We start from the raw sequence: 17,016 nt of genomic DNA, 5'->3' as shown, positions 1-17,016 counted from the left end.
TCTCCTTATCACACCAGGTCCCCAGTTACCACCATGAAAAACCTGTGGGTGTCCTCTTTCTGATGGGGGCTTTTAGGGTCATTACCCATGAGACTTTGCTTCCATCCACCCCCAGATTTAGATCACTCCACTGGACTAGAAATAGCAGCCCCAAGGTTCCCTGTCTTTCCATCTCTCAATCCCCTGCAGAGGTCACATTTTTCATTTTGGGCAATTTGAAGCTTTTAAACCCACCCCATGATCACTACCTCTCTGTTATCAGTGCATGTCTTTGAGTGACTGTGTGTTAATTTAAAGCCTCTGCTTTGCTGAGAGCTAAGTCCGCTGCACCGGAATGCACTCTTGTCTCTGCAGGACGTGCCGTTGGTACCCTTGGCTTGCTGTCCTGCCCTCATGGCCTGAGAGTTTTGCATCGGTCTGGCTTCAATGTCTTGTGTGCAAGAGTACACGCAATGGCACAGATGCTCCTGTGTCACATACTAAGCCTCATCCTTTCTTTTTTTTTTTTGTCTGACTTTTCCCTCCTTGGTCGTAACGCTTCCCTCTGACTGTGACTTGAATTTTCTGCTGACTTGTTGCACAGGCTGGAATGCGTATTTACCTCAGCTCAGCTGTTTTATACTCTCCTGAGATAGTTTTGTGCTTGTACACAAAAGAGTCCACTACAATGTGCATGTATGAAAAGTGCAAAGCTGTAATGCTGCAAAGAGATAAGGCCCTGTGTAAAGCTGAGGGAGCTATATCCAACAGGTCTGTCAGTTTAAAGGGTAAAAAGACTTCAGAGCCACAAACTATTTTTTCCCCACCAGATAGACTTTTATCTGGCTCACTTTCTATTTCTCCCTATATCTTTCGTCTGCTGAAACCTTTACTGCCGAGGCATCTAGAGCTGTGATGTCAGAGGAGGGACCAGTGAGAAATTTGGCATGCAAGCGGCACATGAATGATTCATACAGTGCAGTGTACAGAAACAGCTTGTGTGCCGAGTATTTGTTTCAGTGACTGCCCAAACTAAGACCTAAGCAAAAGGGAGCCACTTGACAGACCTCTCACCCTGCAGGAGCTCACAAGTGTCCTGCGGCATCCGTCCCCATGCCCCGCTCTCGCTACTGAAAGAATTCCAGCAAACTTCTAAAGGCCTGTTTATGGAGCTGCAGGGGGGAGTTGTGGTGGATGAAGGCCACCCTGCAGCTGTCATCAGGCAATGGTGTCATTCTGATTAAAAGTGCGCCTGCACGTCTGTCTCTGTGCTTGCATAAACTCGTACTTGAGTTTATGCAAGCTTGTGTTAAGAGACGAGCATTTTCCAAAACAGGACTCCAAGTGGACTGAAATGGAACATTAAATACTAGCTTGTCTCTTATCTCTTAAGAGACAAGCTAGTATTTGTCTCTTATGTAAGAGAACATAACTATTTCAGTCCACATGTTTCTCAAACCAACTGAACAATTTAAATTAAATATTGCAATGGCTTTATTCTTAATTTGTCATAATAGAAAAGGGCAATACTATAAAAGCTTCAGTAGGTTTAATTTTATAACAGTATGGTTATAAAACAAGTAGAAGGCAAAACCCTAACGAAACTATGAACAATTTAAATCCATATCCAGATCCATACCTTTAAAAGTCACTGGTTATTAAAAATAGGAATCCACTGAATCTTTTGAAACTATTCAAAGTTTTTGAAGTTTTTCAGATTTTTTCAACAACTACAAATTCTAAAGTATATAATGTAAAGATTTATATACTTTACATTATATATTTTGTAAAGCATGCAAAGCGTATAATATGTATATATTCTTTGCATACAGTAAATATGACTGAAGGGAAAACACAAATTAGTGAAGTGGAAGGAAAATAATTTATCTTTCTGTCAATTTATTCACTCTGATGAACTAATACTACATGTATAGTCATGTAGTCACTGAATTTACAGCTGCAAGTACATTTTTAGAATACATCTCAACCTGAAACTTTTTCCCACCTTTTTGCAAAATTGCTCAAGCTTAGACTAGGTAGTAACTAGTTAGATTTACTCAGTTACATTTACTTGCCTACCTTTTTTGAGAATATGCACATTTAGGAGTGCTTTTACTATGTTGTACTTTTTTATTTTCATTTGTGTAGTTTTATTATATGATATTGCAACTCTTATCTGAGTAAAATTACTGATAATGATACTAGACTTTCTACAGAAAATCTGTGAATACCCTGAACCATATCCTACTAAAGTTGTAAAGATGACATTTAAGAAAAATTTGGCCATATTTACTTCTAATCATGAAGTTCCTCTACTGTTCTCATCAATATCTCAAGTCTTAAACTCACAGCATACCCTCAAAAAGTTGCATTTTTGAGGGTAAAAAAATATCTATATCCAACAAAACAACATTCTTGGAGTCTTAAATAAGGTTGATTTTCAAAATCCCAAGCTTAACCCCACAATTTACCTTCAATCTTTCAACTTCACACTCAAAAAAGGATAAAGTATATTTAGATAGCGGCTGGCCATGTGGAAAGAGGTGATATTTATTTACTGCTTATGAGGATTTGCTATAAAGACATTGCTACATGCGCCGCATGACCGGCTCTACTGTACACAAAGAGTCACAAACACCGCTGACCTGCCACAGACAACAAAGCTGCTTGGCTATTTCAGAGCCCCCACTTCACAGCATCAGTGGAACATTCACCAATGCGAAGAACGGTCCGACCGTATGGGAAGGTTACGCAGTATGTTTAGAGGATAGTGACACGAACTGTGAGACATTTGTTCGGTGACTGTGAGGCTAACAGGGCTTCCTACCGACACTGACAGAGACTCATCCTTTTACTGCTCAGACAACTGGGCTGCTATTGTTCAGCGCCGATCTAAAAGGCAAATGGTCAGCATGAAACAACAGAGAATTCGGGGTTAGTCTATTTTGAACGTTAATCCAAATTAAAAAACATATTTACAAATATGGCTGTTACATATTATCTTAAGTGCAACCATAATAAGAAAATTAGATGAAAATGATGATACATCTGAGATTTGAGCCTAATTTTATAAAGAAAATAGTCAATTGTTTTTTGTTTCAGTTTTTATTTTGGCAATCACTTTGTTGTTCCTCATCACAAGTATTTGGGTGGGGAAAATTAAATGTGTTAATGCCACCAAAAGTAGTTTACTACAAAAAAAAAAACAGATATCGTTTCAATGTATTTATAAAAAAAAAGTTCTTCTCCTCAAGATAAGACGCGTTGTGTGTGTGTGTATGTTTGGCAACACCCTCTATATGGGAGTTTTATAGTCTCTCTTAGGCTGTAGTGGCCAGGCCAGATATTGCAGTTGATCAAGCTGCAAGACTGATTGTAGATTCCTGAAACACAGTTTATGATTTTTAAAAATATTACTTTCTTTAAAAACAAGGAGATTCTTAGTTTTTCCAAAGTTATTTTTAAAACGTTGTCATCTCATGAACCTGTCGTGGGCTGTTCTGTCTTGTGAGCTGGATGTAGTACACGGGGAACTCGTGCCTTAACCAGCAAAATCAGGCATTTGTGAAGCAAAATTAGACCCACCTAACAATTATCTAGATGTTTCTCTCTCTTCTGTCAGAAATAGCCACATCAGTCATCTCTCCAGGGATTAATCACATGTACTGCCTGATTCTAACTTCTATGACACTGGGTTTCAATAAGCACTCATCCTACACTTGCCCCAAAGAGCCGATTTTGCTCTCCATTAGAATTTTTCACCAAACCTTCAGTAACATGACGTACAGTGCTGAGAGCTAGAACACTTTCCTTAGTTTTGAGATTGTACATTTGTGCGTCAGCCAATATTTCCACCAACTGGTATATTTTGAGTTGCCGCCTCCTCCCACACAGTTCTGTCTATTGTTACTGGACTTTTACTAGACTCTTGATGGGTTTCTGGATGCATGCATCTCAAAGTATGCCACCCACACAAACACACACAAGAGAGGACCATAGCTAATAACTTGGAAGGTTTCATTTGGAAGGTAATAACCATTGCAAAAACATATAAAAATTGGGGAATTGAGGATTGGGGAATATTGTTTCGAAAGCTTCACTTTGACTGCAGGATAAAATTACGAAGACAACTTTATATGGTGTTGGAGAAGAATAAGTAGTCTTTATTACAGTAAAACAAAAAGAAAGACTGAGGAGCCCTACCCCTAAACCAAACACATTTAAACCACGGTGGTATTTAATTATAGCAAGTTGCAGTTTGATATATACAAAAATGTTTAGATTTTGGCATTTTAGGTTGTTTCCCTATAATGAAACACTCTTAAGACAGAGCGTTCTCCAGTGTGCTACATAGAAAACATATTTTTTGCCATATTTCCTTGTCTCACCAATAAAGTTATCAGACACCAGGTCTATTCAGATTTTTTTTCCTCAGAGGATGAAACTTTCCTCCGTATCTGGAGGAAAGTCCCAGGCAAGTTTTGGCGTGGAAGGACACTTGGCTTCTTTGCCATTTAAGCCTCTCTTGTGTCGTTTTATAATTATTGTGCTGCAGTTAGCATTACTAAGAGCCTTAATTTGAGTAAATAATCAGCTTGCGTCTTCATGGAGAGACACGAAATTAGAAGACGGGTTTTTCTTCTCTGATCTTAAGACTTTGATATGCAGCATACAGCATTCTAAACAGCCTACTAAGCACATGTCAAACTCTGGTGTCTTTTAGAACAATCACTCGCACAAGGGCTTAGCCATTTTTAACCATGCAGCCAAGGCTTCGCTGCATTAGTATTAGGCTCTGGTTCCTTTTCTCAACCTTGTGAATAACAGAAAAATTCCCAAAAAGGAAACAGGCGTGCACACGCATGACCAAGGAAAAAGGGACACCAGAAACCTTTAACGTTTCTGTCCTAATGAATCAAGACAGAATCTTCTGTTTTATAATTGTCACAGATATTTAAAAAAAAAACAACAAAAAGGCGTAAAGACGCATCATATTTATAACGATTGGAAGAATTTAAGAACCACTGAAAAGCATACTTTAAGAAGTTTGGCACTGTTACGGCCCTGAGCCTTAATGGCTGGGTTGCAGGTGTCTTGTTGTCTGTCTTTGTGCTCCTCCCCTTTACAGGTGCTGCTGATTTTATTCATTTGGAGCACAGAGCATTTAAACCTGGCTGTCTCCACCTTCTGGGTCGCCTTCAGCGTCCACTCTTCCTTGATGCTTGCGGTGTTTTGTTGCCAGGCCTCAGCTCCCCTCCTTTTGCACATTTGAGTTTGTTCTTGTTTTTGCACTTCAACAACTCCATATGCACTCATACATCACATCTAGTGATGGTGAGATGAAGCCTCATGAGGCATTGAACCACTTGAGCCAAATGGTTCGAGAAAGGGTTCATTTCTTGAGGCTTCATGTGCACACAAAACCACCTACTGGCCAGGTGTATAATCACAGCCAGCTGTATCTTAACACGTGTGATGCATTGAATTTTTGTCTATTATGGCTCTTGGGAATGACTTCACAAAAGGTGTAGGACAAAATCATTTGTCTACATAAATTATGTATACACATATGTGTATAATAAAATATTGTTTGAATGTATCCTCTGTGTGTAATTATTCCCAAAATAGTAGTGTCATGTGATATGGCATGTTGTGTAATAAAGTTTTTCTGTGACTCTAGAAAAATGGCCTGGGCTTAATCAGGCAGAGGACAGTGAAAGTGCTTGTGGAACTAGGGAGGGGTAGTGAATAGGCTAATGCTTGTGTAACTTGGATGATTTCATGCATTTTTATTAAGAAACAATTTCTCCACAGTTTTTGGTTTCAAACGATTTCTCTTTTTTGACACTACATGGATGAGGTGTTATTATTGTACCCCAACTCCTTGGAGCACAATAAACACCTCACCTTTACAGAACATAAGAAACAGTAAAAAATACAGTTCCTCATAAGCAAACGTAATGCATCTGCAAATGTTCAGTTCACCTTACCTTGTTAGGGCTTATCAATTCGAAATCGAAAGAGGAGGGGAAATCCTCCTCTTTCTCGCCGGCTCCATCCTTCTCCTATCCTGTCCTCGTGCTCCTAAATCTCCTATCTATCTATCTATCTATCTATCTATCTATCTATCTATCTATCTATCTATCTATCTATCTATCTATCTATCTATCTATCTATCTCTCCTAAACTCTCCAAACACACCGAACTAACTGTCTCAAACTAAATAACCACTATCCAAACTCTGCTATCCAAACTATCAAAACTCTATCCACTCTCTCAACTGACCGCAACTCGCCTACAACAACCCACATATTGAATGGAGCCTGTGGGGTTTCTAAAGCTGTCAAACCCCGCGCCAACATCTGAGCCACTTCCCGAAGCAGTCACGTGGTACAGCCAGGCAGCGAGGCTTCGGACGTCATCGTTTTCGGCTCCTCCCCTAAATGAAGCAAGCCTCGATACGCGCTTTACGGAAACGCCCCCTCCATTACTCGACACACGCCTCGAAGCCTCGGCACATCACGTAACATCACTAATCACATCCAAACATTTGCATTACACCACTGATACTGACATCCTCAATCCATTGTTGTTTGAGTTAATAAATATTCCTTTTTTATGCACTTTAATCCCTGCATGGTCTCCCGTTATTGTTATGACCTTGAGCCAGTCGTAACAATTGGGGGCTCGTTCAAACGGTTTTGTGAGTTCTGTTTGGTTCGGTAAGTTTGACTTTTTGTCTTACCTTTGGTCTGATTTACGTTGTTTGAGCGCTTGTTTCGCGTTGGATTTCTGGCTCGTTAGCGTTACGCTGAGACGCCATTTCTGTGCGTTTAATTGGTGACTGGGGAATCCCGTTACGTAATTGTCCTTATTTGGACTTGTGCGCTCTTGGGGGATATGCAGGTGGTTTGGATAACGTGCTGTGTATTTTGTGATTTTGGAGCGGGATGCTTGTTCCATAGCTTTGATTTTAGCGATATAGGTAAGTGTCACGTTTTTAATGTGCACTAGTAAAGCGTTTTTGAGCAGGTGTCCCCTTGCAGGTTTTAGCGGCGTTTCCCAACAGGGGTTTCACCGCATTATTTTCTAGTGTGGAGGTACGGCGGGTAGAGCTTCCCTATCCCCTTTCCCTTCATCGGCTCGGGAGCATTCCGTGGTTTCGAGGGGGTGACAGCCTGCTTGTCACCTTTATCGTACCACTGGTTTTTAAATGCATAAAAACCCATCGCTACGCCTCCCGAAGACTAGGGATGAGTTTGTAAGCTTCTTCGCTAGGCAGTTAGCGGGGACACACTGTGGGTGGTCATTTTGAGTTTTTATTGTGCATTGAATTGTCACTTGTCCGTCGTTATAAACTATGGATCAGGTTGAGGCTTTTAATGGTTAAATGTTTTGTAGATGTGTTAAGAGCAATTATAATAATGGCAGAGCAGTTATGATCTTGCCTCGAGAGTCACCTTTAAATGTGATCGGCACTTTTAGAAATTTAAAATTTGTTTGAGGTTGGTGTGTTAGAGCCTTGTCTAAACTCGTCTCCATTTTTAATGGCGACTGTCACTGGTTTGTCCGGTGAGCAGCAAACAGACTTGTTCTTGTTTCAAGTTCAGTGGAAGGAAAAAGTGTGCTTTGAGCCTGGTTGTGAAATGACCGTTCTGGTGGAGGAGTTGGCCCACATTTTGTTTGAATCCCTTAGGAGTGTGGTAGTGGACCATGCTGGGGTTGTTGTGGGTGTGACTCCATGTTTTGTTTATTTGATGAGGAGAATCCTGAACACTTGGTTAAGCGGTGATGTGACCTTTTGGTGTTGTGGAGATATCGGCTCACTTTTGGTTTGACACTCTTTTGGTGTTGCTGGCTGTGAGACAGCAGTAACTTTGAGTATGGTACTGGACCATGCTAAGAGTGATCATGTTGTGGGTATCGATCTCCATATTCTCGGTCACGTTTGCTTACCTGACTTGTGTAGCAACGTTTTGTGGTAGTGGACCACTTGTTGCTGTGACCTTTTGTGTGGGGTAACACCAGTTCAGATCTGGTTGGATTGCTGGTTATTGCTTTGTGGAGTGGTAACTGGGTGAATCCATTTTGATTTGGCTGTGAACCTGTGGTAGGTCACTTGTGTGTCAGGTCTGTGTTCATAAGTGGTTTTCTCTTCTTGGTATCTTGAGGGTATTGAAGCAGTAAGGACATGTCCTGTTTCAGCTGCTGTACCATTCTTTGCCAGTCTTCCTAACCAGTGACCAGACATGATGGGCACAGCAACTTATGGCTGTGGGACGTGGCGGCTGACGATGTGACGGCTGTCATCCTGAACACTAAATTTTGGTAACGTACTACCAGCCCAAACATTTTTAAATTCATGTTTGTTTTGAGTTTTTAAAGGTTCCCCTTTGGGGCCCTTTTCTTAAGGGTGGGGGTGTTACGGCCCTGGGCCTTAATGGCTGGGTTGCAGGTGTCTTGTCTGTCTTTGTGCTCCTCCCCTTTACAGGTGCTGCTGATTTTATTCATTTGGAGCACAGAGCATTTAAACCTGGCTGTCTCCACCTTCTGGGTCGCCTTCAGCGTCCACTCTTCCTTGATGCTTGCGGTGTTTTGTTGCCAGGCCTCAGCTCCCCTCCTTTTGCACATTTGAGTTTGTTCTTGTTTTTGCACTTCAACAACTCCATATGCACTCATACATCACATCCAAACATTTGCATTACACCACTGATACTGACATCCTCAATCCATTGTTGTTTGAGTTAATAAATATTCCTTTTTTATGCACTTTAATCCCTGCATGGTCTCCCGTTATTGTTATGACCTTGAGCCAGTCGTAACAGGCACACAGTGACCTTTTTTCTAAAGCACATTAAGAAGACTTTCAAGATCTAATTAAAATTTATCTTGTGCAGTGAACTGATACAAAATAGTCCTAAGTTTCTGCCATAATTATTTCTTAGGAGACTTGATACCTCAGTGCTGGCTTGATTTGGGCTAGAAACAGCTTTTACAACCAAATTTTGATCAACTTGGCTCCCGGGACCATTGCTTTGGAAGGGCAGAAATGGAAGTCATCAAGCTAATTAGAGAAAATAGGAGTAAACGTTTGTTTGCCCATGGTAATTGGTAGGGCTCCCCTTTTTTATTACAAAATCAATGTAAAACATTTTTAAAAACATAATTATTGCATTTGTAGAATGAAACGTCTACCCGAGACATGAAGTCTGAAGATCCTTAGTTTGTTTTTGTTTTAAACGTTTCTTACTTGAAACTGTACTCATATTTGTAGAACAAACACTTCTGTTTGTTTTCTGGGGACAAACTTGCACCTTTCAGCTGCAATTATGATTTTTTTTCCCCAGAATTGAAAACAAAAGAGTTTGAAGACATTTTTTTTTAAATTTATTGTTACAGAATTTGAGAAGTGTTGTGCTTTAACGGCCCACTCAACAACCTACACACGGTTTTTAATGGATATGTCAGACAGTGAACAAAGCCTTCAAAACAGTGTTAATTAATTTTCCACTACATGGCTTTTTCACTTCTTTAACCTTTCTTAATACCTACGGTCTACCTGGGTCTCAAACTAATAATATTTCTCGTTTTAGAAAAGAAGGAAGGACACAAAAATACAGGACTTCACCTTGCCATGGAAAAGTAAGCTATGGTTCACTTTGTGGAGAAAACTGATATTTATTCAGCAACATCTGTGATACTTAAGGTTTAATATCCGCTTCAAGGACAAACAGTAAAAACTTTAAGGTTTTGAACATGTTTAGCCTCGTTTTTATTCTGGGTCAAAGCTTGTCAATATAACTTTATAGGGCAGCTCTAGGAGGAAAATGACAGGGTCAGGCAGCTGGAGGGGATAATCATATTTCGATAACGAATCTTTTCCCTTCTTTTCCCCATCAATATTTTTTTCATTACAGAGTTCACCTAGGCAACATTTAGACTTCTTGTTAAGAAACCTGATGATAATGAGAGGATTTGAAAACTGATTCATTCACAAATTTCAAAAGAACTGGAGAGGTATAAAAAATGTTCCATGAGAGAACGACAGCACGTTGAAAATCTCAGAATTAAGGTTTTGCGTTCTCTGCAGGGAAAATAAAGAGACTGCTTTCACTATGCTAACTGCAATAATTTTGCTTAACAACATAATGCACTAGAAATAGTTAATACCATTTTTGTCAGGTTGCCTTTGTTTTGAAATATTTGTGAAATTCTTCCCACCTACAGTGCTGTGCAATGATGACTGCTCTCTGTTCCTAATAGAAATGATTGATACCTGATCACAGAAACACGTCTTAAGTTTTTTTTTTTTTTTTTTTTTTTTTTGCAGTTATGATATAAAAAGGAATGATTAAGCAATCTCACACATAGCATAAAATCAGAGTTTCCTGCTTTAAATTATTTAGTTGGAACCCATATGTTTTGAAATTATCAAATTAAATTAAATGAATATTATGTGATACGGTGCAACAGGACAGTGAGTGAGCAGAGGAAGGTAGCTCTGCAACTTTGGACTGTGTTTGCTGCTTTTTTTCTGTAAACATTTTATTTTTCAATGCTAAATTTATCGAAAAATTAGAGAATAGTGTGGCATTGTTATTAAAAATTATTAAATTGACAAAATTTAATTGGTTGATATCTGCATAATAGTGTAAAACATGGTGAAATGAGTCCCTGAAAACTCTATAACTATGCTTTCAAGTTCTTTATGTAAAGGTATGTACCTACTTTTTTGTTGGATGTGTTTGGGTGCAAGACATAGATGGTAATGAGAGCCTTCATCAGAACTGAGAAAGATGGCTAAAATTTCAAGAGTACATTAATAATTAAAAAAAGAGAATGGATGTGAATAGAGTGGCTGTTGACAGAAGAACGCTCTCACTGGTGATGTAAACAAGCTGGTACGTTAAACTGTTTTGATTTTAATGCATCATTGTAGACTAAACTTAAGTCTTATAAAAGCAGATATTTCCATTAACTTCTTTGCCCTCTACTATCAAGATGGCAGCCAGTTCTATTTGTTTAAGTAGTTTTGATTTTTGCCTCCAGAACAAAGTCTTAAAGTGGTAAAAACCATTGTGGAAAGCGGAATCAGAAAGATGAGAGAGTGGCACAAGTAAGTTTGATATTCTGAGCAAAGATTGTCTGTCTTTTCCTAAAATTATAGTTAGACCAAAAGGTTCTGAAATGGAAAAGCCCTGCAATAAATAAATAAATAATAAAAAAAACAACCTTCGTCAGTTGCTTGTAAAGCACTAGCAGGCAGACAAGCTGTGATCACAGAAATTATTCTTGTGATGTAGGGCCAACATCTGAAGGACTACTTGGTGAGCAAAAAGAGAAAGGAAGGCCTGCTGTCCGACTCCTTCCCCTCACCAAGTTCTGACCTCAAAGTGATGAAAGCATTCGAGGACCGACAATGCAAAACATTTCCCTCTTCACACAGTGAAAGTGTGGATTTTCTAATAACCTAGACAATGCCATTATGAACTACATCACAAAAATCCAAATGGATTCATCAGCTTTCCCAGAGGTAAATCATAGCACAATTATTGAGACACATTTGTCATATTACCTTTAAGCTTATGATAACGTTTCCTTTAATGGAGACATTTGGCCTCCTTTACTTGGCTAATTTATGCTTTTTTTCAAATATGTGTGCATATAAAATTGCAATTAACCTCAACAGGATCTTTTTCTATTGTTGGCTATTATGGTTCCTATTATGAGACCAGCAGGAGATGTGCTTAGTGTATTAGTAAATAGGACTCCATTAAAAATGAAACTAGGATATTACTGTGTAAATCAAGCCACCACATTGTTCTCGCTCTTTTCTTTTCCTGCAATTGTAACTTCGTGACAAAAGCATTTGGCATTTTGAACCCTCAATTCCAGAAAGACATGCTAGGAGTTCAGACAGTAAATGAAATATGGAAATGTGTCTGTATGAATAATTGAGTGGACGCATCCTAAGAACTCTCTGAATACTTATCAAAGGCAAATTTGTTCCCATCAATATTAGATGTTAAACTAACACCAAAACATGCTAGATGCATGGAGATCACAGACAACTGCCTGATTCCAGATAACTTTATGTATTTTGCTCAGTTTCAGGCTGAATTGATTTTTATCACTTGTCCTCTTGACCTTTGGAATAATGAGCTTTGGTTAGAAAATCCTTCCAGACAAGTTTTGTTTTTGTTTTCACATCACAAATTTGTGTTGCAGTAGACAAACCCGGCCACAAAAGAAAGAGAAAGACAATTACTAAGTAGATAGATAGAAAGCACATTGTTTAGGTTGCACCTATGAGATTTACAATGCAAACAAACCTTGATTAATACTGTTGCAAATTCACTTGAAACTGCTTCCAACCATAATGCAGCCAAAGTGACATATTATGTATTTCACAAATGAAAATCAATGCAAAGTCTAAACCTATCAACTATCAGATTGGGATCACTTTGCCACATTTTACCAGTTATGTCCAAATGATTTGCATACTAAATAACTAAATCTATACATATGTATATAATAATTTTCGACTTTTTGACAGCATAAACAAAAAGGTATTTATTTTTATATAATTGTAAATGAGGGGTAATGAGTTATTAAAACGATGAAACCAAAATCTATTAAAAATGGGTTTCCAGGATGATCTTGGAGAAAATGCTGCCCACTTTAGATATTTCCCAAGCTCTCAAAGTAAAGCAGAATAACCACCAGACTGCAGAATTGACTGGAAATGCAGCACAAGTTTGTCAATAAATTTTTACCACTAAGATTTGTGTTGTGTATTGACATAAGTTTATATCAGTGAAGCTATTTTTAAAAAACCCTTCACATAAATATAGAAAATCGATGATGTTTCAAAGACATTTGCAGGAACGACGTTTCCTGAATGTAGCACCTGGAAATATCTCACAGTGCTTTTAAATCATTCATATTCTGTCTGCTGAAGAGAATACCAGACACTGACTGTTCAAGCTAACATGGCCTTGAAATAGGGGTCCTTTTTTTCTGGATTCCTCTTTCAAAAAAAAAAAGGACTTTATTGTACTTACTACAATGTTCTTGCAATTGGTAGACCTTTATTTATTTGCAAGATGAATAAAGGCTTGCCTCCGCAGACGGCCATTGTCACACTCTGTTTAACAAAAAAGTCAAGGCAATTTATTATTCTCCTAATGTTTCAATTCTTTACCCACCACCACCTGATTTCATTTGTTGAATATTTTCTCATGAATGCAAATAAACAAGAATATGATTTAGTGATTTAACCACCTGAGTTTTACCTGTTTACAGAGTTTTGTAGACGGGTTTGGGTGGATTAAGCTAAGGTCAGCGTGGGTCTGGGCTATCTGCAGCCTGGTAAAATAACAGATTTCCTATGAGACTGAAAACCAGTCAGGCAGAAACAGACATATAAACTACTGCAGCGTAAAGTAAAGGGTCATCCAAGCCAACAACACCAGAGGTGAGACATTTGGCAGGCAGGTGGGATGGACAGATGCGGTGAATTTCTGTGTGCTTAAATGTGTGTGTATGGTTAATTTTATTCCATCAGTGGAGCTTCTCTGCAGGGTTGAGGCTGTGTGCACATGCTTACAGCATTAAGCTGCACGTACAGTATGTGCGTGTATTTTTGTTTGTGGGGCCTTACCCTTTAAGTGGATCTTATTTTCTGGGCTATGCACCAACACCGAGCTAACGGAGTCCAAGCTGTCGTAGTTACTGCAGCCGAGAGGACCTGTTCTTGTTTCCGTTACCTGGAGGAAAAAGAAGATCTATTTAACATCACAAACGATATATGTGCTGAATGTGTTACAATTATGTTAGCAATAAACAAGGGAGATGTTTGTTGCCGTCTTTGATGGCTTAGAGTACAGCATTTGGCAGTTGTGACAGCAAGCAGTAGGCTAGATGAAGTAAAGCCCTCTGAGAGCAGGGGGAAAAAAACAATCTAGCAGTTTTGCTTTAGACTACAACACCTGCAGCCACAGCTGTCTGCGATGTGTGGGCTGCTATGTAGAGAACAATAGAAGAGAGAGGAGAGAAGCATGTTTATGAATTAACATTAAAGCGGTTTTATCGAAGGAAGGAGTGCTATACTGAGTAAGCTGGCATTCAACAATGATTTGCTTGTGCATAAGGATAAACATGATTGTGTCTGTTTTATTTCAAGCACTCTTAAAAATACCTGTTTTGGGGGTTTGTGCAAGTTAAAATGTGGCTCCATGGATTTAAAGCTACATAAAGGGTTTATTGTTCAAAACTTTATGGCTTCCCCAATAAATAGTTTTATTTTGAGTCAGAAAATGGCAAAAAAAAATTAAGCAAGTTTGGTGAAACATGTCTGTTTAGATATGTTCTATATAGTGCATGCATTTTTGACAAAAAATGTGAAATTCACATTAGAACTGTTTGGTTTCTGAAACATACTCCTCAATGATTATCATTATGTTCCATATTTAATGAAGAATCACAAGTCTAAGGTCTCCATTAATCTTTCTCAAACGAATCCTGACACTCATTGCTGCCAAATAAATAAATCATCAACAGACAAGTAGCTTCCTGGAAATACTGCAAATTCAGACGATTTTCTTGAAACTCATCAAAAACATTTCTGACTGAAATTATTCCATGCGTGGACTTCACCCACACTGACTGTGATAACAACCCCAAAACAAAAACCTCAAAGAGTTGCTCTACAAGTAGGATGCAGCATTTTCTGTTGCGAGGGAATAGCAATAAATTTATGTCCATGTCAGATGTCGCTGAAACATCTGCACTGAAGACCAGTAAAATATTTATTTGGCTTAAACCGGTCACCTGAATATCAATTCTTGAGAATCATAGAAAATATATGAACCGTTTTGTCCCAGATTTCTCATACAAATGCAATGCTAATTGGGGATCAAACAATAATCAGAGTAACACAGACACAAGTCAAGTGCATGAAGGGAAAGTGAATAATAGGAGGAACACAAGAACTGGAGAGAAAAAAAGATTTTTCAAAACTAAGAAGTATGAATATGACAAATGGTTCATTTCCTATGTGAGTGTTCAAAATAGCACAGTGTCAGCGGATGGATGTGGCCTGTAGCAAAGCTATTCTTCAGCTAAGTGGCCTATCTGGAAAAAGATGCAGCCTGTGCAGCCGTCTTGTTGCTTATATCTTCTCACTCTGCTTGCCTTAAGATTGCATCTATTATCAAACGAAATAGAAGTTATCCTTCAAGGCAGTATGGGTGATACATATCTCAAAAAGCTGTCAAATATATACAAAAATAGGAGAGAGAGACAGTGTCATGATCGAGTTAAAGATAACAGAGATAAAGGCATGAGGCAACAGAAGATGTGTGAAACAGGAAGAGGCCTTTTTTCTTAGCTTCTTGTTTAAGCAACGGATGTGGTTCTAAAATTGTGTTATGGAAAAAGGAAAATGTTTGACTTATACTCTTTATTAATCATCCAAAAAAAATGTTTTATCTGTTTGAATTGAATTAGTTTTCCTCATGTTGATAGCCTAACTATAAAGTCTGGTCCTCATTGCAAACTAAACGACCAAATTAGTTTGAGGGTCTGATTATGACTCATACCACCTCCCTTCCCTTGCCTCCACACACTGACTGACCTTTTGTATTTCACAGCTCAGTCTTACATATTGTTTTCTTCCAACTAAACACAAAATGAAGCAAATTTTGCATTGAAAGGGCCATGCTGTCAGATGCATAAAGCAGAATTTAAATGAAACCATCACCTCACTGAAAAAGTGAAACAATTTGAGTGTGTGTGAGACCAAGACTGCATGGTGTGCAGTGAGGACTTTTCATTTACTGTTTAGATAATGTTCTTTGTTCAAGGTTTCACAATTAGCAGCTAACATTTAGCAAAGCAAGTAAGTTCACTGGCATTTATCTGTGCCAATTGTCTGGCATTTTTCCCCAACCCTGATCTGTGATTGGCCAGTTGGAATCTCCAAATTTGCATCAACATTTCCAGCCAGTGACTTCATTATAACCGAGTGCCAACAGTTTCATGTTGTTGCCGAGTGAAGTACACTTATTGTTAGCTTATTTCTATTTTATAGTGGTGCTAAAAAACGAAGACAGGGGAAGAAGATGTAATCATCTTTTTAAAAGGAAACTATATTTTCTATGCCAAGATAAGCCTTGGATTTATTCAGACTGAACGGAGGTGAGAGAACAGGACTTTCAGCAGATGACATAAAACCTAAATGGATCAGCCAAGTTGTTGCTTTTGAGCCTTAAGCCTCGGTCTATCATGGAACATGCTGGGTTTGGAAATGTTGGCTTGTAATGTTTTAGTATGTCATGGCCTATTATCTGGTCAAAAATGGAAATTTTCAAGAGTTTCATCAGTTCACAACCCTTACAAAAGGTGGTGATAATCTCCTGTGAGTTGACTCCCATCATTTGACACAAAAGAAGACACTACATTTTTGGAGGTAACACAGAAATAGTCATATCCACTCGTACCCACTGAAATTTGAGAGGGTAAGCCTCTCTTAGTTCTGGTGCAGCTCCATTGTAAGAAGCCGGTATTCTTGCCTTGTCATTTGGTCAGTAAAAATCTCCTGAGCATTCATCTGTCAACTTAGACTTTGAGGCTCTTATTCTGAGCAAAAATGACTGAAAAATTTACATGACTCAAATCATTGTTTGTCACTGAGGGGTTATGGTGACTACCAAAGACTGACCATTTGAGAACCACTGCTCTAGAGCATACATGTCAAAACAGCTGTTTAAATTTAGTAACTGTAAGTAACTGGGTTTTACCTTTGAAATAATATTAAAACCATATATTACAGCAGGTCTCACTGATACAGTGTGACATTGTTTCTGCCTTTAATAACCACACCGAGCATAAAAAGGAAATTGTATTTAATAAAAGATTTCTATGTTCTAACAACACATCTTGGCAATAAATGTTATGTCATTTGAGAGCCTGTTTACGTTCACCTAAGTGGTTGAAAGGCTGTATGGAAAATTCAATTGAGAGATGAACTGCGTA

At 38.6% G+C, this 17,016-nt stretch overlaps 1 protein-coding gene across 1 annotated transcript in view; it reads right to left on the bottom strand.

Annotated features, from left to right (window-relative positions):
- Positions 1 to 17,016, bottom strand: part of brinp2 (BMP/retinoic acid inducible neural specific 2) — a 204,522-nt gene that overhangs the window by 59,472 nt on the left and 128,034 nt on the right. Inside the window, exon 5 of the mRNA XM_023335459.1 lies at positions 13,643 to 13,748. Within this exon, the coding sequence (XP_023191227.1) occupies positions 13,643 to 13,748 (106 nt within the window). The remainder of the gene's footprint in view (positions 1 to 13,642; positions 13,749 to 17,016) is intronic.

Source organism: Xiphophorus maculatus, chromosome 6 (genome assembly GCF_002775205.1).
Source record: "Xiphophorus maculatus strain JP 163 A chromosome 6, X_maculatus-5.0-male, whole genome shotgun sequence".
In the NCBI taxonomy this organism is placed as follows: domain Eukaryota; kingdom Metazoa; phylum Chordata; class Actinopteri; order Cyprinodontiformes; family Poeciliidae; genus Xiphophorus; species Xiphophorus maculatus.
Note: the sequence above shows the minus strand (reverse complement) of the source record. Positions and strands in the feature narration are given on the sequence as shown.